The sequence below is a fragment of the Arachis stenosperma genome, chromosome 6 (genome assembly GCF_014773155.1).
Source record: "Arachis stenosperma cultivar V10309 chromosome 6, arast.V10309.gnm1.PFL2, whole genome shotgun sequence".
Taxonomy (NCBI): domain Eukaryota; kingdom Viridiplantae; phylum Streptophyta; class Magnoliopsida; order Fabales; family Fabaceae; genus Arachis; species Arachis stenosperma.
In genome coordinates, this window is record NC_080382.1 from 17,513,334 (window position 1) to 17,537,491 (window position 24,158).

At 29.2% G+C, this 24,158-nt stretch overlaps 2 protein-coding genes across 2 annotated transcripts; one reads left to right on the forward strand and one right to left on the reverse strand.

Moving 5' to 3' along the window:
* The first annotated feature begins 6,966 nt into the window (after window positions 1–6,966).
* Window positions 6,967–10,460, forward strand: LOC130932750 (protein trichome birefringence-like 10). The gene is made up of 4 exons (XM_057862160.1): window positions 6,967–7,774; window positions 8,247–8,636; window positions 9,292–9,450; window positions 9,649–10,460. The coding sequence occupies exons 1-4, from the start codon at window positions 7,311–7,313 to the stop codon at window positions 9,998–10,000; spliced, it is 1,365 nt and encodes a 454-aa protein (XP_057718143.1). The 5' UTR covers window positions 6,967–7,310; the 3' UTR covers window positions 10,001–10,460.
* A 4,825-nt stretch (window positions 10,461–15,285) lies between these two features.
* LOC130936125 (aluminum-activated malate transporter 2-like) lies at window positions 15,286–18,358 on the reverse strand. The gene is made up of 5 exons (XM_057866130.1): window positions 17,979–18,358; window positions 17,760–17,900; window positions 16,588–17,009; window positions 16,134–16,277; window positions 15,286–15,790 (listed from the first exon to the last, which is right to left on the reverse strand). The coding sequence occupies exons 1-5, from the start codon at window positions 18,307–18,309 to the stop codon at window positions 15,455–15,457; spliced, it is 1,374 nt and encodes a 457-aa protein (XP_057722113.1). The 5' UTR covers window positions 18,310–18,358; the 3' UTR covers window positions 15,286–15,454.
* Window positions 18,359–24,158: the final 5,800 nt, after the last annotated feature.

Consider the following 24,158-nt stretch of genomic DNA (forward strand, 5'->3'; position numbering starts at 1 on the left):
CACAAAATTTTAATCATTTCAATACTTCTAAAAAATAGAGATAGAAAATACTGAAATTTCTAAAATAATAATATTTTAAAAAAATATTTTTATTTAATTTTTTAAATTTTAAATCAATCACTTAATTTTTATATTTATATTATATTAGATATAATAATTAGTCATAAATACATAATTCAATTCAACATATTTTATATTAAATATAATATAAAAATTTAATTTAATCTTAATTTTTTAATTTCTATCTCCTAATTTGGACATCTCAATCTTAGTCTCTCTTTTAAATGTAATATTAAAGAATAGAGAGAGTGAGAGACCTTTTAATTGAAAACAAAATACTGATAGCACCGTCAATTTAATTAGTTTATTTCCTCAAGAAAGATTCTCATAAAATTGAATAATGAGGTACCGTTTTTGGACATGCAAATTCAATGGTTCAGTCTGATTTAGCATTGTAATAATAATAAGATAAGCTAAAAGCAAGGCAAGGATTATGCCAAAAAGTTCCACGTGTGTCGCAGCTATTTGGGACCAACACTTTGGATCTCTTCTAAAATCTGAATCAATTAGACCTATGTGCCTATCTTCAAGCATTCACACATGAATGTCACACAAAAATTGGCAACTTCCATGTGCCTTGCCACCACCATTTTCTTATGGGACTTGACAAACTTTCATTGATTCAGTACATAGGATATATATGGAAAAAAACCGAATTTATTTATTTTTAAAAAATTTAATGTCTTAATTTAGTTTTTAAACGATATAAATTTAATAAAATTATTATTTTGTTAATTTATTTTTATGCTACTGACATATTAATAATATAACAAATAGTAAATTTTATCTCCCATATCATATAATCAGCTGTGTAAATATAAAGCTACTGGTAGAACTAACACAATTTACTTAACTAATCCACCAATCTTGACTTAATTATAAAAATGTTTGTTCGTCTAATACTTTTTTAATCTAAGTGTTATCTTTCTATGTAAATTTTAAATAGTAAATTCATTATTGATTTTACGTTTGGAGTGAATGTTTTTTCAATTTTAAAACAAGCACCCCACTTGAATTTTTCAAAAATTTAAAATACTTTTTCAATTTAACGTATTTAGATAGTACCATTGAATTTTAAAAAAATAATCTGACAAAAAGAATCTTTAAATTTTTTTTCTTCAGTTTTTTATAATATCTCTAATCCGACACGCGAAGGATAATAGATTGAAATTCTATTTAAGGGTTTATTATTGATCAATAGAATACTGTATATATAAAGTGAAATTTAAACTTTAATATTTATTTAAGTAGACTAGTAAATTAATTACTAAACTAATCTAACTTGTTTTAATGTGTCTTTTTTCGGATTTGGGCATTGCCCAAAACCCATTCCCCCACCTGACCCCACATACATTCCACCCACCTGCTTTAGATTATTGGATAAGACATGTTATGAATTTAAGCCCATGTTATTTTCTTTTGGGGCTTCATCCTTTTTTATTTTTCTATGGGGTTTGAGCCCATTTCGAAGGACATTATGGTTACTCGGTGCAGATACTTGTTTTTCACTAAAATTTGTTTCACAAATCATAATCGTAAAATCAATAGAAGAGGACAATGGGTCAGTGAACGTAAATATAAGCTTATAATATAACGGAGGACAAAATTTGAGTATTTTGGTTTTATCATATTGGGCCATTTCTGCTAGAACTTAGAACCGCTGGTTTTTGTTTTTGGCGGTTTCGTTAAAGATGCATAAATATTAAAATCCCGTGATTTGCATCAGCAATAGAAGGTGCCATGCTTCTCATTTTAATGCTGAAGGTGAAGGTTTTAGCCATAACCTATCAATATCAAGTATAGATACTTCATTGAGTTGTTGTATCTGAGTGTCTGTCACGACATTTATGGATATTTATTTGACACATATATCTGTTGTACTCAGTAATATCTTATTAAAAAATAAAAGAAAAATTAGATACATTTAAATATATTTAAATACTATTACGTATTAATATGTTTAATTTTATTTTTAACATATATTTTTAAAATAAGTTTATAAATAATATATATTATTTATTAAAACAAAAATATTTTAAATATTTTATATAATTAAAATAAAATATTTTATATATATATATATATCTATCTCTATATATTATAAAATTTTAAAATTTATATATTTATGTGTCTCATATTCTATCATATCCTATATAGTGTTAATATCCATACATCATACATCATAACTCATAAGTGCCTTTTATCAATTATTAACCTATTAAGTGAAATTCGAAATCAATCCAAAAGAGAGATACAACATTTTCCATGCCTTCCCGTTATTATGGGTCCACCATATAGAAACCAATTTCATGAACTAATTCAATTTGTTAATAGCTTAATAAATTGGGTTTCTGTTCACATGTGTATATGCATGAAAAGTATGCACACCAAAATGTAATACAAAATGTATATAACAACATGAATATATTTGATTTTTTTTTCTTATTAATTAGATTGAGATAGATGTGCTATGCATGACCTAATTTAATTAAATTGAGATGTCTATGTCTGTGCAATTCTATACATTATCCCTCCATGCCCTAAATGATAACTTAATTTCTCAATCATCTGAAAAAGAAATTTAAACCTGCCATTAAATTTCTGAAAATTCTATTTGATTATGTTATATATTTAACAATCAACAACAATTAATAATTTCTACAGTGTTGTTGACAAGTTAATACCTCATAAAATATGTAACAAGAAATTTAAATTTATTAGGTCAAATTAGCTTCTAAGTCTTAATATTAGGCTGAAGCCTGAATGTTAGGTAACAAGAGGAATAATTAATGGACCGTACAGACTTTAGTTTAAACGATTTAATGAAACATTATTATGATGATGATGATGATGCCGGATATATGCCAAATACATTATTATGAGACTCGTAATAGTTTAATTCTTAATCAAACAATAAAGACTTGAAATGTTGGCATAAAAAAAAGGGACCATTATTCAACATGATACAAATTAAATAATAAATTGATGTAAAGTATTGCGGAAAAGATGGGTTTAAGTCTAAAGAGGCATGGGCTTGAGTCATTAGGTGGCAAAATCTATTTACTAATTATTAAATTAAGGTTGTCATCCATAAATAAATAAATAAAACTCAAGAATTAGAGAACATTATTGCATGTTTTGAAAGTATTAACAAAATCTTAAGTATTAAATATTTCTTATCCCAACTTTCTAATTTCTACGACAAGATATTAAAAGCTCCAAAGTCTTAAATTAAATTCAAACGAGAATGGTGCGCTTCTTCCACGTTTTAAACGAATCAAAAGTCATAACATGTTTTAATCACCTCCAGGCTCTAATACCAAGGTTCTGAAAACCGGTTCGGACCGGCCGGTCGAACCGGTTAACCGTGAACCGTGAAGAATACGGTTCGAACAAATAGCAAAACCGAGAATTTTAAAAATCGGAGATGAACCGGTGAACCGGCCGGGAACCGGTCGGTCGAACCGAACCGTGATCCGGCCGGTTTTTTGAGCGGGGAGCCAAACGTCGCCGTTTCAGCACTTAGCTTTTCCTAACTCCATCCTCTCATTCGTGCCAAATGCCCTAACTACATCCAGATTCCAAAACGCTCTGCCTCTCTCACACTCAGTCCAAGGCATGGCTCTTCTCAATCGAGCTCCTGGCCGTCCCTCACCTGCATCCAGCCACCGCCTCGTTTCGCCGCCGTCGTTCCTTCGAGCAGCCACCGTCTGGTTGCTCACTTTCCCTCCCATCGCACAGCCATCGCAACCTTCCTCCGTCGCGCAGCCACCCTGCCGCCGGCACTAGCTCTGTTCCTCTGCAACGTTCGAAGCCCGTTCGAAGCCCATCGCGCAGCCACGCTTCCTTGTCTTGGTCACTTGGTGTTTCTGTCTCCCTCTTGCATGCTCTGTTGAAGGCTTCTTCTAGCTTCTAGGTAAATTTTTTTATTAACTATGATTGAACCATTGTTTGATTCTGTGAAGCTCTGTGAACTGTGAAGTCACTGAAGTGTGAATTGATTTACTGAACCATTCTAGCCTCTTGCGTGCTTTGTTCAAGGCTTCTAGCTTCTAGGTAATTTTTTTAACTATAATTAAATAATTTGTTGTTACTGTGAAGTTATGTGAATTGTGAACCATGAACTGTGAGCTATGTCTATGATTTAGCTTTTTTGTTTTTATGTGAACTGTAAACTGAACTGGGAACTATGGTGAATGATTGTTGAATAATTATGAATAATTATTGTTAGTTAAGTTGTGAATTTTGTTGTTGTAACTTGTTACTAGGTTGAATTACTATCGAATAATTTTGACTTATGAGATTATTGGGTTGGAGTGATTTGCTGTGGGTTCTTGTGAACCTGCTGATTTTGGACTTGTTAGTTCGTTAAATAGTTGTTGTCATTCTTGCACTTGAGATTATTGGGTTGCTTTGCTGATGGTTGTCTTTTGTTATTCGTCTGCTTCTTTTCCATAATGCTTAATTCTGCTTCTTTCTTCTTAAGCTCTCCTTCTAGTTGAGATATTGTTTTGCACATATTTTCTTTCTCAGCGTGTTCTTTCTGCAGGATATTTGTCAATTCATTGTGATGGTTCTTCAAGATTTCCACTTCTGTCATCAGGGTACCAAGTATCTTATCCACATCTTGGTTCCCTTGCAATACCACCTCGATCATTTGCTCTATTGGCTTTGCTTTAGAAAATGCGTGCTTTTCTATCATCAGCTTCTTAATTTCAATCCTATAAACCTGAATTTGCTTTGATAATGCGTGATTCTTTTCATCCTTTTGCCTTTGCACATTTTCAAGTTGTTTAGATTTAACCTCAAGTTCTTGTGATTCTTCAACCCTAGGTATGAATCTTGTTTTTTGTAATAATAATTGTTGAAACATTGATTAATTGTTGGTTCTAAATCTTCTTGTTGATTGCTTGAAGCATGATTAATTTTTAAAGCATTGATTGATTAATTGATTAGGGTAGGGTTGTGTTGTGTCGTTCCAAGATGAATGCGATTGTTTTGCTTTGTGATGCTTGCTGGTTGTTATTTGATCTCACCGCATTTCAGATTTGATCAATGAAATGTTTTCCAAACATTCAGTTTTTGGTTTGCATTTCCATATATTGACTTGGATTTATACCTTACTAAAAGTTATCCAACGGAATAAGTCAAGCTGATCTCATGAAAATCCTAATAAGATTGAATGACAAACTTGATCAGTTGAATGTTGGATGATATTTTTAAGTTTATATTAGAATATAATTATGTTTTAATGTGTTTATTTATATTTTGTTTATTATTGTATTATAAAACGGTTTTTTCGGTTCAACCACGGTCGAATCGGTTGAACCTATAAATCAGTGAACCAATAGTTAAAACGGTTTGATGATCGGTTCGGTTTTCAGAACCTTGTCTAATACATACTCGGCTCGTTTGTTCCAATTTTTTGAGGAAAATAAGTTTATTTTAGAAATAACTATTTCTTTTATTTTTTATTTATTTGTTGGAATTTATAAAAAATAAAAAATTTTATTCTTTTATCCGAAAAAAAAGTTAAAGAAAGAGAACATACACATTTATTGTCGTTAATGTTTATAATTATAATTAGAGAAAATTGGTAACTAAGTCCTTGAAATTTTGAATTTTAGACTAATTAGTTTCTTAAAAAAAGAGAATTAGTTAAATCATGGTCACATCATGCCTTTTTATCAATTTATCATGTAAAACTTAAGAATAATATATATGCTATAAAACCATTAACATTATTATATTTTCAACTAAAATATTTACATAATAAAGTTGTTATTAAATTTTATTTACTACATATTTAGAATATGTTATGATTATTATTAGTAAAATTATAAAAAAAATTTATTTTAATAAATATATAACAAATATATTTTTTGTTGACTAATACATAAAAAATATATTAAAGAATTAAATTATATACATTTCCTATAGAAATAAATACTTTTAATTGGTAACTTTAATATATATTTTCAGAATACATATTAGTGAAATTCTATTTTTATAAAAGAGTAAATTATCAGTTTAGTAAGTTGACCATTTAGTTTAAAAAATAAGAAAATTAAAACACTAGATAGGGTTTCCCCCAAAATGAATAACATTGAATTCTCCAACATATTTTTATTTCTCCCAAGGCTATTTTATGAACTTAATAAGACGATTAAGAAGATAACTAATTCAGAAGAAACGAATAAATAAATAATTTATGAATAATTATTTAAATAAATTTTTGAGATTTTTAAAATTATATATTTTAGTCTTTAAATTTTTAAAATACACTATTTTTTTTAATTTAATTTAGACAAACAAATTAGTCTCTAATCTTATTTTTCATCAATAATAAACGAAAAATGTTAACATAAAAGTTTAAACTAATACATGTGACAAATCAATTATCCATATATATAAACAAGATAAAATAAAGAAAATAATACAATATAATACAATGCATGTACTAATTCAGGTTTGAAGTTTTCATATCAACATTTTTTGTTTATTATTGACAGAAAAAATAAGTTAAAGACTAATTTATTTGTTGAAATTAAAATTAGGAGAATTTTTTATGTATTTCAAAAACGAAAACACTAAGAGTACATTTGATTTGCGATTTTATTTTTTGTTTTTATTTTTAGTATTTATTTTTAAATTTTGTAAAAAAAATAATAAAAATAATAAAATTTTATTTTCTGTTTTTATTTCTTATTTTTAATTTTTTTATAAAATTCAAAAATAAAAATAAAAAAAATAAAAATACAAATCAAACGCATTCAAAAATATTCGATCTTAAAAATCTTCGTAATCTAATTTGGATAATTATTCATGATTTATGTATTAGTAATTAATAAAAAGTAATAAATAAAATGGCGCCCATCCATGGGGACCAAAAATTGTAGGAAAATAAAAATACCAATATTCAATTCTTCTTCTTCTCTTCTCTCTCTCTCTCTCTCTCTCTCTCTCTGTCTCTCCACTTTCTTTCTCCTTCTTACAGTGGTCGGTTATCAGCATTCAGTAGCCCCATATTCACCACTACCCTCTTTCTTCTTCTTCTTCTTCAACCTTCAACACTAATCCATACTTAAAAACCTACTAATTCAATCAAACTAACCATTAATTCGTCTAAGTCTGAGGGTTCATCAATGGCGTTTTAGTGGCTGGACCCCACTTTCCCTCTTTCTGTCAAGTCTCAACCTTGAATTCTTTCTGTATATCTTCTCTTTCATTTCAACCACCATTCATGATTCATGTTAATGTTCACCGCAAAACCCAGCGATATGAACAAGCCTTCAACTGAAACACCCAACACCCACTGCGATTTACTCACCAAGTTCAAGCGTTTCAAGCCTCTCGAACCTTCTCTTGGCATAGCTAGCTTCTTCTTGCTCACCCTCCTCGTCTTCCTCTCCTGCTTCTTCTACCTCGATTACAGAGGCTTACGCTCTTGGGGAACTACGCTTCTCGGTCTCCACCTCCCTTCTTCTTCTTCTTCCTCTTCTTCCGCTGCTCCTCCACTGGTTCAGTTTCTCTCCAAAGAGGGCGATCAATGCAATGTTTATGATGGTAACTGGGTTTGGGATGAGTCCTACCCTCTCTACCACTCTGCCAATTGCTCCTTCCTTGATCAAGGTTTTCGATGCTTTGAGAATGGAAGACCTGATTCCTTTTACACCAAATGGCGATGGCACCCCAAAGCTTGCAACTTGCCCAGGTTCTCTTTTTCCCTTTTAACTTATTTATTCTTCTTGTTTTGGATTTTGGTTATGGTTGGTGGAACAAAAAGACAAGGAATTTCCTTTTTCTGTTTATGTGGGTGGTGTTGTTAGTTTAAGAAAGAATGGTTTTGGAACTTAACTTTTGTCTGGTAGCTGATTCATTAAGGCATCACACTCTAGGAAGCATTCTCTAATTAACTACTGTTGGCTACTTCTATTGAATAGGGCTTGGTTGTTAGTACTTGAAGTGAATTAGGATGAGTTTTCACATTGATTATAAAGGAACAATGTTTCTGTTGAAGAAGTTTGTTGACATTGTCAACCATGGCTCTTCATTTGCCATTAACTAATTTGTCTGATTTTCTTGTTCCAAATGGATGATTAAAAAGCACTTTTGTTGTTGAGTAATTTTGACTTGGTTCTTGGAATGTAACATATATACAATACTATGTCCTGCACTTGCAAAAGATTTGATGCAACGAAGATGTTGGAAACTCTACGCAATAAGCGGCTAGTTTTCGTTGGAGATTCAATTGGAAGGAACCAATGGGAATCGCTTCTTTGCCTGCTTTCTTCTGCAGTGGCAAACAAGAGTAAAATCTATGAAGTTAATGGGAGCCCAATCACAAAGCATACAGGCTTCTTGTCGTTCATGTTTGAAGATTACAACTGCACGGTTGAGTACTACAGATCGACGTATCTGGTCGTGCAGGGACATCCTCCTCCAGGAGCACCTGAAGGGGTGAGATTGACTTTGAGACTGGATCATATGGACTGGACTGCTCATCGGTGGAGAGATGCAGATGTGCTGATTTTCAATACCGGACATTGGTGGAACTATGAGAAGACTATTAAAATGTAAGGAATCTTCTTTATCTATATCCCAATTGGCTAGATTACTCTTATTATTGATTCAATCTTTGAGTACCCTCTTCTTTTGGATTTTGATTTTCAAATAACACATCTAATCAGAAAGACATTGGTCAGTCAATCATGATATTTAAAGATAATATTTATTTTGAAGAGAATTCTTGTGGTACATTGATGTAATTTCTTACCACAGAACAGGAACACTAATACTAGCAAGGACGGATTGCATTTATATGACGGCTTTGATATACTTCTTTAGTTGTGAATACCTGCAAGCAACTAGTTTCATCGTATTGAAAACTTATGTAAAGGTTTCCATGAACTGAACTAGGATCTTTATTTGTATGAGCTTTTTGACAGTTGAGCTTTCACTCTTTTGGCGAAATCAAATTTTGCTTTGGTTTCATGCTCCAAAGAATGTAACAAGAAAAAGGGGTGTGTGAATTCCAACTTAAACTTTGCTAGATTCGCTTGATATTGAAAAGTTAAAATGATTTATGCTCCATTTAGCATGACTTGCAAATTCGTGGTTCTAGATTATATTGTTAACATTTTTAACAATATTTTTGTTTCGTATTCAAGTTGTCATGGTTAAAGTTGGAATTATTTGTGACTTTGATTTTGGGCTCATTTTGTTACTTAGGGGTTGTTACTTCCAAATAGGAGAGGAAGTGAACATGAATTTGACCATAACAGATGCGTTCAGAATATCGGTGGAGACGATGATTGATTGGATTGCCAGAGAAATAAATATGAACAAATCTTATGTCCTCTTTCGAACTTATTCTCCCGTGCATTTCAGGTTTGCCTAAACTTTCAAGCCACTTACCCGTAATTAGATCTTTGTTTGCTTAAATTATGTCTGAATCAATCTGTAATTTTCTTGGTCCTTGCTTTTAGTAGCTTCATATTCTTTTAATCTTACTGAAATAGTTTAACTGGATAATGCATTGTTGTTTGGTTCTAAGTTGTTGATTTAGTAATTGGTTCGGCAATGCAGGGGTGGTGATTGGAACACTGGTGGTGGTTGTAACTCGGAAACACTGCCTGATTTAGGCTCATTGCCAGCAGTATCTGACAGTCATTCAAGAACCATTGTTGATGTCTTGTCAGAGCACGCCGGCGAACCAGTAGTTATGAATTTGGACCTGCTGAATATCACGCAGATGTCGGCAAGCAGAAAAGACGGCCATGCATCTGTTTACCATATCGGGCCAGACCGAAGGGCCCCTATGCAGCTGCAAGATTGTAGCCATTGGTGTTTGCCCGGTGTTCCTGATTCTTGGAATGAGATTCTCTATGCACTTCTTCTCAAGAGGAATGCACCAAAATTTTCCCAAGTTTCACTATAATCAGTATACTCAGTCAGTCCACATCGAATATGCAAATTTATGCGAGAGAGCTTTCGCTCGCATATCTTTGCTGCCACCTTCTTCTCTGTGATTCATTGATTGATGAGTGACATGGAGCTGCAAGCTGAATTGGGTGTGGATGCTTCTAACCATCTGTTTTTAATTTCCTGGAAAAAATCATTGCTTGACCCTCTTTGTAGGTGGGGAAATCATACTCACTGAGAGACAAGCTTGATGGATCAGAATTCACAAGGCATACAACAATTTTTTGTTTTGGAAAAATTCTTTGTAAATTTCATAAGATGTTGGTACTAAGAAGCATAGTGGAGACATTGATGTTATTGTTTTGTACATAAAAAAACAGTATTTTGGTTTATACAGAAAATTTTCCTACCATATAATTCTTGCATGGTGCTTTTCTGTTTTCGGTGTTTGTTTATTCAGTTCAGCTGTACTATAGTGTTGCGTGTTTACAACTTTCATGTAATCTGCAACAACTTCCAATAATTATTTATATATAATGCATACGGATCACACAAAGTTGCTGATAATTGATTTTTCTGGAACTTGGCATTTCATTTTTTTTTATACTTTGCATTAGTTAATTTCTTCCTTTTTCTATGAATCATCAAATAGATAGGGAAAATTCATTTTTCTTAGTTTTGTTTACTTTTTTGTGATCAAATTTAATGGTTATAATAGTCCTTAAAATATTAAGATCACATCAATTTCATCCCCGAAATATCAAATACTTTATGTTGGTCTTAAAAAAAAACAATATTAAATCAAATTGATTTTTTTTGTCAATTAAATTATATGTCATATAATAATCTATGAACATGTTATCGAACTATTAAAAGGATCAATTAGACTCAAAAAGTTTCTAATTTTTTAAGGACTAAATTAATGCATGTGATCTTTTAGACATTATTTTACCTATTAACCTAAGGCACTTCTTTGTCACCCAAATTTTTTTTTTTAATTAAGAGAGAAATGGTAGATTTGTTGGATTCTAATCACTGATTGAAAAAGCTTGGCTAAGACATGCAGACCCCTAAATAAAAAGATAATAAAAGAAATATTATAATAATATATATTAATTTTCAATATTAAAAACGCGGAAAAGAAGAGTACGTGTGAATGTAACATGGCATAGTTCATAAGGACTACAATATTCTCGCAAAACAATGTGAAATAAACTTAAAAAATATGTCATATGAGAGATTAGATCCAAAATAAAAATGATAGCAAAATGTTGGTAACGATGAATGATCCCACTATTGGTTATTAGATAACGTGCATATGATAATAATAACGATGACTACTTTAATTATGACATTTTCATGTGGAGATGATGTTTTGAATTTTTAAATGATTTAATTAAATATAATTATTTAATAATTTATAACATTATTTTTATAGAAAGATGTTATTCATTAAAATAACACTCTAATAATAAGGTGAATATACATGAAATAGACTAATATTGTTTAATTTTATATTAAAATATTAAAATTAAAAAAATTGTACGTCAACCACTTTGATATAAAAGATTCAGAAAAAGAAAAAAATATAGTAAACTCACTTCTATGAGAAAGAGTAGTGATAAGTTTGAAAGAAAAAGAAAAATTAAAACAGAGACAAAAATTTATAATTAGAGTAATAAAGTTTCATTTTATTTTAGAATTACTCACTTGTTAAGTCAAGTTTGCTATATATATATATATATATATAGCTAGTGATTATCGAAACTCAAGACTTATCAAGAAAAATACTAGTAACTAATCAAGAAAGACAACAATATAAAGAAAGATAGCAATGCAATTTTACACACTAATTTTATACACTATTATTCTCTATCCTTAATATTTTCCCTCCAACTGAGGTATGGGTTCTAAAATACTCTCAGTTTACACTTATACCTATCAAATAGGTGTTGTGATAGTAGTTTTGTTAAGCAATCTGCAATCTGATCAGAAGAGGAAATATGCACAAAATAAAGAGATTTTTTGTTAACTAGGTCCCTAGAAAATGCAGATCCATCTCCAAATGCTTACATCTGCTATGAAGTATAGGATTTGCCGCAAGAAGACATGCACTCTGATTATCACAGTAGATAGTAGGCACCACAGTTTGAGGTATCTGAAGCTCTTGTAGAAGCTGCTGTATGGACATAATTTCTGTTTGAGCTGCACACATAGCTCTGTATTCTGTCTCTGTGCTACTTTTACTCACTTTAGTTTGTTTGTTGCTCTTCCAATATATAGGGTTGTTCCCAAGATATACACAGAATCCAGAGATAGACTTTCTATCCTCCAAATCTCCTTCCTAATCTGCATCTGTAAAAGAGAAAATTTGAAAATCAGCGGCTTTCGTGAATACAATCCCATGATCCAACGTACCTTGTAAGTATCTGAGGATCCTTTTTACACTTTTTCAATGAAGCAAAATGGGACCGTGCACAAATTAGGACACACGATTAACAGCAAATGTGATATCAGACCTTGTCATATTGAGATACTACAGTGCATCCACTATAGACCTATATTGTGTTAGATTTTCAAACGGTTCTGAATCATTGGAGAAGAGTTTGACATCTGTAGCCATTGGTGTAGGTAATGGTTTAGAATTATGCATTCCCGCCTTTAGAAGCAACTCCTTTGTGTATCTGGCCTGAGAGAGCATCATGTCACCATGAGGGAGATAAGTTGCCTTTAAGCCTAAGAAATAGTTAAACCTACCAAGATCTTTCAGCGAAAAAACTCTGTTCAATTGAGATATCAATAGTTCAATTTCTTTTGAATTATTTCCCGTTACAATAATGTCATCTACATATACTAATAAATAGATTACATATGACTCATTATGTTTGATGAATAATGAAATGTCTGATTTTGTATTCTTAAAACCAAATTAGAACAAGGTATCTTCTAATGTCTTGAACCAAGCTCTAGGAACTTTTTTCAAGCCATAGATTGCTTTATTTAGTTTGCAAACTAAATGACTATTGGTACTAACATATCCTTGTGGTTGGACCATAAAGACATTCTCTTCCAATCTGCCATTCAAAAAAGTATTATCAAAGTCAAATTGTCTTAATGGCCGACCTAAGAAAATTGCAATAATTAGAATGACTCTCACTGTGGTTGGTCTAATAACTGGGGAATAGATTTGCTCGTAATCTATCCCCTCCTTTTGATGAAAACCTTTACCTACCAACCTTGCTTTATACCTGAGTATCTCACCATTTTGATTCTTTTTTATAGCAAAGACCTATTTACTTCTTATAATGGTTGAGTTTAGTGGTGGTTCAGTGAGAATCCAAGTATGACATCGCTATAATGCTTATATCTCTGCATCCATTGCCTGTTTTTAATGTAGACAGTTAAAGGCTTGATTGGCAGTAGTTGGAATATGATGTATAAGGCCAGTGGTTTGTGTGACAAATGCCTTAGGTTTACGGATGCCTGCCTTTGATCTGGTGATCATAGAATGAGTATTTAGAGGTGTAATGGGAGGTAAATTTATCTCAAAGTCAGTGATAGAAATGGGTGTGGGATGGTGTGATGGAGTTTGAGTTGGTAAGGGTTGAAGGGCAGTCTGAGCAAGAGTAGTGGATGGACTAGGTGATGCCAATGGAAGAGGAGAAGTTAGAGAACAAGGTTGCTGTGTAGAGAGTGAAAGTGATGAAGGATGATCAACTATAAATTTTGTCAATTCTGTAGTATCTGCAACAGTCTCTATAACAAATTGGATTGAGGAATCACAAAACATAGATTGATAAGGAAACAATTCTCAATAAAAGTTACATGTCTTGTAGGATATATCTTACCATTCTTATTCATACATTTGTAATTTTTGTGGGTAGAATCATAGTCAAAAAAGAGGCATAAGTCAGACTTATAATCAAATTTATGTTTATTATAAAGTCTTAAATAAGGAAAGCAAGCACATCCAAAAACTTTAAAGAAGGAAAAATCTGGTTTATGATGGAATAAAATTTCGTAAGGACTTTTATTGTCTAAAACTTATGTAGGCAATCTATTTATGATATAGACAGAGGTAACAAATGCATCTTCCCAAAATTGGAAGGGAAGAGATGCAGAAACAAGAAGGGACAGCCCCATTTTTATGATATGTCTGTGTTTCCTTTCCACATTTTCTTGTTCATGATGTGTGTAGGGATACGACTGTCTATGGTAAATGCCCTGAGTGTTTAGAAAATTAACAAATGCTATAGATAGAAATTCACCTCCTTTATCAGTTTGTAAAGCCTTGATCTGATGTCCTATATGTTTTTTCATAAGTTTTTTTTATAATTTTGAAAAGCTAGTAAAGATTGAGATTTATTTTCAAATAAGAAGATAACTGTAAATTTAGGAAAAACCATCAACAAAGCGTGCATAGTATCTAAATCCATTTCTGAATTAACCGGGGCAGGTCACCAAAGATCAGCAAAAACACATTCTAATGGTTGATGATATGTAGTTTGAGTTTCATTAAAGTGAAGTCTATGCATTTTAGCCAATGGACAAATTTCACATATATTGTAAAGATGATCTAAAATTAAAGATAGGAATAAAACACTAATTCATTACTATATGAACTGTTTTCATTACACAGTGACCAATAAAATAAAAAGAAAAAAAGCATAGTAAACTCAGCTCTATAAGAAAGAGCAGTGATAAGTTTGAAAGAAAAAGAAAAATTAAAACAGAGACAAAGACTTGTAATGAGAGTAATCAAGTTTCATTTCATTTCAAAATTATTCACTTGCTAAGCCAAGTTTACTATATATATATATATATATATATATATATATATATATATATATATATATATATATATATATATATATATATATATATATATGGCTAGTACTATTGAAACTCAAGACTTATCAAGAAAGACGCTAGTAACTAATCAAGAAAGACAGCAATGCAGTTTTACACACTGCTCTTGTACACTATTACTCTCTATCCTTAATATGATAAAGTAATACTAGGGAAATAAAAAATAGTTTAAATTTACTTTATTTAATATGTATTAATTATAACAATTATTAATAAATATTAATTAAAATAAATTTAGACTATTTTAGTTTATTTTTTTATTACTTTTTAAACATTGTTGATTTTTTTAATTGACAACATAAATGCAATTTTTTGTCATTTAATTTTTTTTTTGGAAAAACTCAAATACTACATAAAATTAAAAATTAAATAATAAAATATCACACTGAAAAAAAAAATTAGAGGATATATCGCCATTAAAATCCATGGTACATCATTTTACTTTGAGCTTATTGATATTACAATATACTACACTAAGACACATATTTCTAAATTTGTTTTGATGACCCAAAAATTTGGCATTTGGTTTGTACTAACACTACTAGATACTAGATATAATAGCATATACTACATAGATTTATATGGGGGACTAAGATATGAATTAATGAGTAGGAAAAGCAGCAAGATGTCCAAGTTCATCAACTTCTTTGAACAATTGGTCAACCTTGTCCAACACTTGAGAGAGCAATAACACAAAGCTTGCAATTGCTAGAACTTCCTCATTATCAAGTGATGAAACCTTGGACATGGAGATTACAAGGCTTAGTTCTGCTTTTGCTGCTTTCAACTTTGTGGAAATGCTATTGCTATCATCATCCAATTTCCTCATTTCTTTAATGCTATCTCCAAGTTCTCTAAGAGCCCATGAAACCTTTGACCCAATTGCTTCCCATGATTCTAATTGGATTGAATGTGATTCCCTCAATAATGCCATGGCCTGTAATGTAAAAAAAAAAAAATCAAATAGTTGTTCATTGAACCCAACATATGAGCCCATAAAAATATGAAAAAATATTGACTTCTTTAGTAACAGGAACTATTTTTTTTAAAAAAAAAAAATTTAGTTCCCTTTCACCCAAAAAGAAAGTTTTAGGTCCTTATAATTTGTAAAATAGTTGAAAAAAAATCACTTTTCTTTTTGGAAACTAAAAATAAATAGACTCTTAAATAAATATTAGATTCGCGACGAATTAATTCTTTACTTATCCAACGAGGAGATACTGTGAAAAGAACAAAAATACTAAGCTAGATTTGCACATGTACCTTTTATATATACCTACCTGTTTTGATGCTTGGAGGCAATTTCCAACTGTAAGAAGAAATGCAGCAAGTTCTCGAAGAACTTGTCCAATCTTCAAGTACTTCTCCCAAGGGTACGAAAATCCGAATTTCCCATGCCAAGGTTCCCATTTTGCGAAATTTGCCTGCCCCCAGAAAAAAATTGTTAGGTGATCGATACTTGTTATATATTTATTCTACAGTTAGTTTTAATTGTTAGAGATATAATTATTTATGTTGTTGATTCTTATTAATTTAAGTTTAGAGTTTTATATCGGAAAGATTTAGAACTTGATTCTTAATAAATTTTAAAAATAACATAAAATAAATAAAAAAATATTTATATAAAAATTAAAGACAAAATTTTAAGTTTTAAATTATAAATTTTAATCGTAAATCTATAAAAAGATTAATTAACAGTGAGTAATTAAAAATTTGTTTACTTATTGTACTTACCAATAATTCATGTTTTGACTTGGAGTCCAAGACAGAATTACAAAGAGAGAATTTGTTATTAACAGCGGATGATGATTCCTTTTCTTTTTCTTTTTGGGTAACGAATTTGGCATCTTCCTCTTCTTCTTGTTGTTCGAGCAAGCAGCCTTGAATTGTGTTGGCAAGGTTGAAAAAGGTAGTTACAAGAGAATGATGGAGTTCGTCGCTGGCCCACAAGGGAAAAACGAAGATGTTGACACAAACACAGACTATGAAACCCATCACTATCGTTAAGAGACGCTGACGTGCTATTTCCCAAACAGGGTCTTCAACACGCACTCCAGACACCGCTACCAGGTTGAATGTGAGTATGAATATCATCACTCCATAGTCGTATCTTTTCTTTATGCTTGGAACCAGTCGAAAATATGTAGCAACTGATCCTGCACCCACCACACATACACAACAACAACAATAATTCCTTATAACCATTCATGTGAAATTGATAATTAAAAGCGGTTAAATAAAGATTTAGTTAAATCAGTTAAATTATTTAATGATTTTTAGTTATCAAGAAATTAACTGTACCTGAATTTTCACTACGATAAAATTACTTATTCAAAAATTTTTGTGTATTTTTTTTTCAATAATAACTATCAAACTTTATATTTTTTTTGTTATAGAAACTCTTGTATCATGTGTTATAAAATCATTTATTCTGATAACTGATATTGATAAAAGAAAGATAAAAAATTTACATATAATTATCCTCGTGTAAAGTTAATAATTAAAAACTGTTAGATCATAATTTAATTAAATTTATCAAATTATTTGACGATTATTAACTATTAACTTTATATAAAAATAACTATATATGAATTATACGTGAGTATCTATTTTGGAAAAGGTAAAAATTCTAATGCAATTATTTTCATATTAAATTGATAATTAAAATTTATTAAATTTCAATTTAATTAAACAGGTCAAATTATTTGATAATTTTTAATTATTAATTTTACATAAAAATACTGTATGTGAATATCTAGTTAAAAATTCTACAATATATTGATATATAATCATACTTTAAATCTAAAAGAATTCTTAGATAAAAAAAATAGATTTTTTTTATGAGTAGCTTCATCTCCACATGCATGCATGAGTTGCATATATTGATATATATAGTTAAAACTTACCGGAGACAAAAATAAGAATAGCGATGGTAATAGAGTTAGCAATCCCTCCAATGGTTTGGGCAAAAATTGCTGTTAGGACACCCATTGCACCTCCTAATATAGTTCCCAATCCACGGTTGATACCCTTTCCCAGTGTTGCTCCTTATCACACAAACACATTCATTCATTGTCATCTAATTTATTGCATTGCAAATACTAATTAATTAATAATATATATACCTGGATAGAACTCAAAGGTGACAACAACAGTCATGATAGCCCACATTGCATTTTCTCCAACTTGATCAAAGAGAGGGTTCAAGAGGTAAAATAGTGACACCAAAACCAATGAAACTCCCACTTTGATGCTGTGGATTGTCTTCCTTGTGTCCAAATTCACATAGCAACAACAACTAGCAATGGGGACAAGAGATAACAACTTCACTACCCTACTCTTTTCCTTATTACTATTATTATTCTCACCAACACTCTCTTCTCCTCCATTCACAATAGATATTACATGATGAGTAGTAGTACTAGTAGTAGTAGTAGTTGTTGTTGTTGCTTCCATTTTTTTGTTCTTATTTTCTTTTCTTGTGTATTTTATGTAACTTTATATATCTCTTGTGGAGGATGAAGTTGGAGAGAGACCCATATTTATACCGTGCCGCCCTAGCTATATATGAGTGGAACCTGATGAAACAAGTACCAAATTAGTTAGTGGGATGCGTTGGCACTTTAATTTCCATACCTATATATTCAAAGACAAGACTTTAGAGGGTGAATATGAACTAAGTAGCACCCAATATGTATCTTAGTGCAAACCATATATACCTTCTTAGCTTCATTTGTTAACTATACAGATTGATTATTAGCCAGTGATCACCTTAGTGGAACACGTATGCACACACGACCAAATTAAATCCTACCTTAGCTTATTAATTAATGACCTATCTAGCTCTATGTTTATGTATGCTGATTTTCGTATACTATATGATCAACCAAGTCGATCGCCAAAATTATATACTTGCTACATAGTTGATAACATACATAAATTTTTATAAATATTTGAATTGAAAATTTTATTGTTAACATATACTGTTTTGCTTGAATAATTTTGGTTCGATTTCGAGACAATGTATCGACAAATCTTAATAATAATCATAAAATTGAAAGAACAAAATTGAAATAAATGGAAATTAAAATAAAAATAATAAAAAAATCCCTAACATTCGCATTTTATTAAGCCATTATGGGAAGTTCTTGATAACTGAAAGAGATAATTAATGGGTCTCTTATCATATAAATTTTTCATTTTTTCTTTTTTTTTTCGATGTGAGACTAATTTTATACACTACTTTTTATACTTGCAACATCAGATTTATCTGCGTACAAGCTCTTCTTGTTTCCGAAGAAATTAGCCCCACATTCATGTCCTTCTTGGGCGACAAAACAATTATTCCTCCCCACAAATTGAGTCTTCTTGAAGATCAAGGTAATTTTGCTCGCATTTTGAAAGTAGCTAGTTATTCAAATTCGAGCACGTGCTAATCATACTACCTCTCATATTCGACCCCCATTAATTTAATAATTTATAAAGTACTTGTGACTGAATTTCCAAGTCCAGATACATTGAGTCGATGAAATCAAACATCTCTTTCGACTTTATTTTTTAGTTGAACTCACTTTTCCGATCCCTTCTCAAGAAATGGTCTAATAAGACATTATTTTTGGCTTTCCTAATGAGTTCAAGTTCTACTTTGACTTCCTTTTCCCTGACTCACTATGGTTGAAATCATTTCTGACCTGTGCCTCATGAAATAAAAAAAAATTGGATTACTAAATACTTAGCTGTCTATTAATACACGGATTATCAATACTACTTTTCCTATTTAGAAGTTCCAAGTGTATTAATTTAAATAAAATGGACCATCGTCCACGAATCAGATGAATGTATTAGATTGCTTGAATCGTTGGCCTACGTTTCGATCATATAGTTATTTCTCCCAACAGGTGTTCCTCATAGAAAGACCATGATCCGACATTTTTAGTGTCACAACTTTATGAATGCTGTGTATAAAGTTAGTGCTTCTGCCCCAGATGTTAACGGTGAAAATTGATATCCAGTTATTTTCATGTGAAGTTGATATTTAAGAATGATTAGATAATTTAATAAGTTTCGCTAAATTATTATTTAACAAATTTTAACTATTAACTTCACGTAAAAATAATAATTACATATGATTTTTTATATAATAATAATAATAATAATAATAATAATAATAATAATAATAGAACCTGCTCCTTTTACTAATTATGACCTTTCTTAAACTCTTACATAAATTCCTCCAAATAATCATAAGCATGGAGAAAAGATTAAACAGATTGAAGGATATAGATAATTGTAATAATTATGTATATCACACAACCTACATGCATATAGTGGAGGTTATCAATTATCATCACATCTGAGGCCACTTTAATTTTCATTATTCATATAGTTGCGTGATTAAAAAAACAAAAAAAAATTATATAGACGAACGGATATTAAAAATCAATTATCAAGTATATTTATGTACATATATATACATATATTTTTTAATAAAATAACTAAATTTTTGTACATTAATATGATAAAATTTTTCATTAACACCAAATACATATATATACTTATATGATAGCTAATTTTTATATACATAATTGTTAAATGAAACCACTACTCCTCCACGGCTCCACCCAACCCCACTATTCTCTAATTAGAAAAAAAGAGTACACATTCATATAGAAATTTAAGGACTCTAAATAACTAAAAATACATTACTTTGTATTGTTTCTCTTTTGCTTCCTCACTTTTACTTCTCATAGATTTTTTTTTGGCTTGAAGTCAGCTTGATAATTTAAAAGTCGGACAAGTTTACGAATCTATTTAAAAAATTTGTTTCGTAAATAATTATAACTCAAAATAAAAAATTACAAATACGCATTGAAAATAAATTAAATCACACATATATTTATATATAAATACAATGATAGCTGATTTTAATGACTGATTTTAGTATACAAATAGCATTTTTATTTCAAAAAAAATATCTTAAATTCAACAAAACATGCAAAGTCCTCCCAATAGAACCTCCATTTATAGTATGCACCTCCAAAACAACATTCTGCAACACCACAATAAACCACCAATCTAAATAAATCTTTACATTTTTATTATTGCGGCCAAACGCAAATTAAAGGGCCAATTAGTATGAAATCGTTTAAACTAGATTAGATTTTTGAAATTCTATATTTTATAATTTATAATTTGTAGATTACAATTCGTTTATATATCAATCATTACTCACACATCATAATCATATTTATAATATCTATATATATAAACTTTTTCTTTAAAAAAAAAGTTAGAATCTTGTCTAATTTTGATTACTTATTTTTTTAATTTTGTTTTGAATTTGTTATAAGTGAATAGTTGAAAATTCAAATTAAGAATAATTTATCTGCAAAATAAATATTTTCATGAGTCGACTCGACGAACTTTTTATGATCTGATATTTTTAACTAATAAACTTGAAAAAACTTGAACTTAATCTATAAAAACAAGTCGAGTCAAACTCAGTCTAAAACAAACCGAACCAAGAATTCTATCAGGTAACTAATTTAAAAATGTCTCACACTTATAAACTCTCTTAAAACTTTATCCTTAATAAACGTAGGAGGACTTGTAATACACTTGTGTTGGAATCATTATCTCCTAGCTTAGAGCCTGTTATACCTTTAAATTAGACTAAACTAATGGAAATGATAGTGAAGAGAATTCTCTCCTAAATTATAGAGACCCCTTCAGATACCTATTGTCCATCATTTCTCTTTAAATCATCTAATATTTGATTATTATATATTAGAGATATAATAGAGAGAAAACATAGAGAAGCAGGGTAAACTCAGGTGGTTGATGCTCAAAAGTGTGCACTATATTTTGGTTACCTCATAGCAGACATATGTGCTTTCACACTATTATGAAATAATTGACGCGCCTACAAATTGCCATTATATATTATAGTGTATGGCCACATATCAACCATTATATTATTTTGTGGCATATATAGAAAACAACAAAGTACTATATTAATTGGAATTAGGTTATATATATCTTTCGTGATACTGCTTCTTTTAAATATTTATATTGATAAAAAGAGTTTAAAAAATAATATAAATAATTAATTATATCTTTAACATATTTTTTAAATAAATATTTTTTGTATTTGCTTAATTTTTTTCTTTTTGCAAAAACTTTCTTTTTTTCTTTTATTTTTTTATTAGTTTTATACTTTTTTTCTTTGGAGATCACTAAGAATCGAATTTTAGATTTTTTAGATATGAAATTCTGATATTATATCATAATACTATTTTTTTCAAAAATTTAACCCGATAAAAGGTGAATGCTACCCAACCCCCTCTCAAATAACATGTAAGTTACCCTTCATTATGTGTCACATTGTAATTGGTCCTTATCTTAACCATAGTTGGGTTATTTTATAATTTATTATTCTTAAAATATTAAAGCTCCACTCCCGTTAATTGAAGCACATTCCACTCCTTCATTCTTTGTTTATTACTTCATCACCTAGATTTGGTCCTTCCAAGTACCATTGCGTTCGTAACAAGAAGCGCTAACTTCATCGTCATGCCCTTCCACACAACCTCTCTTCCCAGTATAGTATAGCCAGTGCCTCTTTTTGGCGTGAATCACTGCTTACCCACATAATTAATGGTTAATTTGGTTATTAAATTTTTTTATTAAAAAAATATATCTTTATTTAATTACGTGATGGAACATATATTTATATGTAAAATATAATAAAATAAATCTATTCAAAGTATTTAAAAGTATAATTAAAATCATAAACATACAAATATAATAATAAAATTTGTACTAAAAAAAATAAACATATTTTTTTATCATACATATATTATTTAAAAATAAATATATTATTAAAATTAATAACAGAAATTTAAAATGATAAAATTTAACTTTTTTACCGTATTTTTGTATAGTATTTTTATTTTTAAATTTTTAATTTATTAGTACTTTATTATTTAATTAATAATTAAACAAATTATTTTTATGAAAAATTATTTTTTATATTATATTAGAGAAGAGACCAATTTAACAGTTTAAAAAATAAATTGTATAAATATTTAAGAGATAAATATGAAATACATACCTAAACATAGTTTGGTTATTAAATTTTTTTATTAAAATAAATATTTATTTAATTACATGATAGAATATATATTCATATGTAAAATATAATATAATAACTCTATTTAGAGTACTTAAAAGTATAATTAAAATCAGAAAAAATATATTTTTTATTGTACATAAATTATTTTAAAAAATAATAAATTGTTAAAATTAATAACACAAGTTTAAAATGATAAAATCTAACTTTCTTACAAGTATTTTTTATAGCATTTTTATTCTTTTAATTTTTAATTTATTCGTACTTTATTATTTAATTAATGATTAAATAAATTATCTTCATGATAAATTATTTTTTGTATTATTTTAAGGAAGAGATCAATATAACAGTCTAAAAAATAACGTAAAAATGATTTTTAAATAAAAAATAGATAATATTAAAATTTTTAAATACAAAAGTAAATTATATAGATAGATATTTAAGAGATAAATATGAAATACATACCTAAAATAAATAAAACAGACAAAAATAATTCTCTATTTCTCAATAGTACTCCTATTTTGTCTGTTTTATTTATTTTAGGTATGTATTTCATATTTATCTCTTAAATATTTATACAATTTATTTTTTAAACTGCTATATTAGTCTCTTCTCTAATATAATACAAAAAATAATTTTTTATAAAAATAATTTGTTTAATTTTTAATTAAATAATAAAATATTAATAAATTAAAAATAAAGAAAATACTATAAAAAATACGGTAAGAAAGTTAAATTTTATTATTTTAAATTTCTGTTATTAATTTTAATAATATATTTATTTTTTAAATAATATATGTATGATAAAAAAAATATGTTTATTTGTTTGGAGTACAAATTTTATTATTATATTTATATGTTCATAATTTTAATTATACTTTTAAATACTTTAAATATATTTATTTTATTATATTATATTTTACATATAAATATATGTTCCATCACGTAATTAAATAAATATATATTTTTTTAATAAAAAATTTAATAACTAAAATTAACCATTAATTATATGGATAAGCAGTGATACATGACAAAAAGAAGCGCTGGCTATACTGGGAATGACAAGTTATGGGCGACGGAATTCAACGACGTGACTAAGGGATGATGCACTAAAGAAATAGAGGTTGTGTGGGAAGGCAGTAGATGGCGATGATGTTGGTGCTTCTTGTCACGA

What these genes read in the sequence shown, in the direction of transcription:
- LOC130932750 (XM_057862160.1), top strand. Translation starts at nt 7,311, where the DNA reads ATGTTAATGTTCACCGCAAAACCCAGCGATATGAACAAGCCTTCAACT. An exon ending in TATGAGAAGACTATTAAAAT is followed by an intron (nt 8,637 to 9,291) that starts GTAAGGAATCTT and finishes TTTGTTACTTAG; the next exon opens with GGGTTGTTACTTCCAAATAG. An exon ending in TATTCTCCCGTGCATTTCAG is followed by an intron (nt 9,451 to 9,648) that starts GTTTGCCTAAAC and finishes TCGGCAATGCAG; the next exon opens with GGGTGGTGATTGGAACACTG.
- LOC130936125 (XM_057866130.1), bottom strand. Translation starts at nt 18,309, where the DNA reads ATGGAAGCAACAACAACAACTACTACTACTACTAGTACTACTACTCAT. An exon ending in CACCTTTGAGTTCTATCCAG is followed by an intron (nt 17,901 to 17,978) that starts GTATATATATTA and finishes TTGTGTGATAAG; the next exon opens with GAGCAACACTGGGAAAGGGT. An exon ending in TATTCTTATTTTTGTCTCCG is followed by an intron (nt 17,010 to 17,759) that starts GTAAGTTTTAAC and finishes TGGTGGGTGCAG; the next exon opens with GATCAGTTGCTACATATTTT.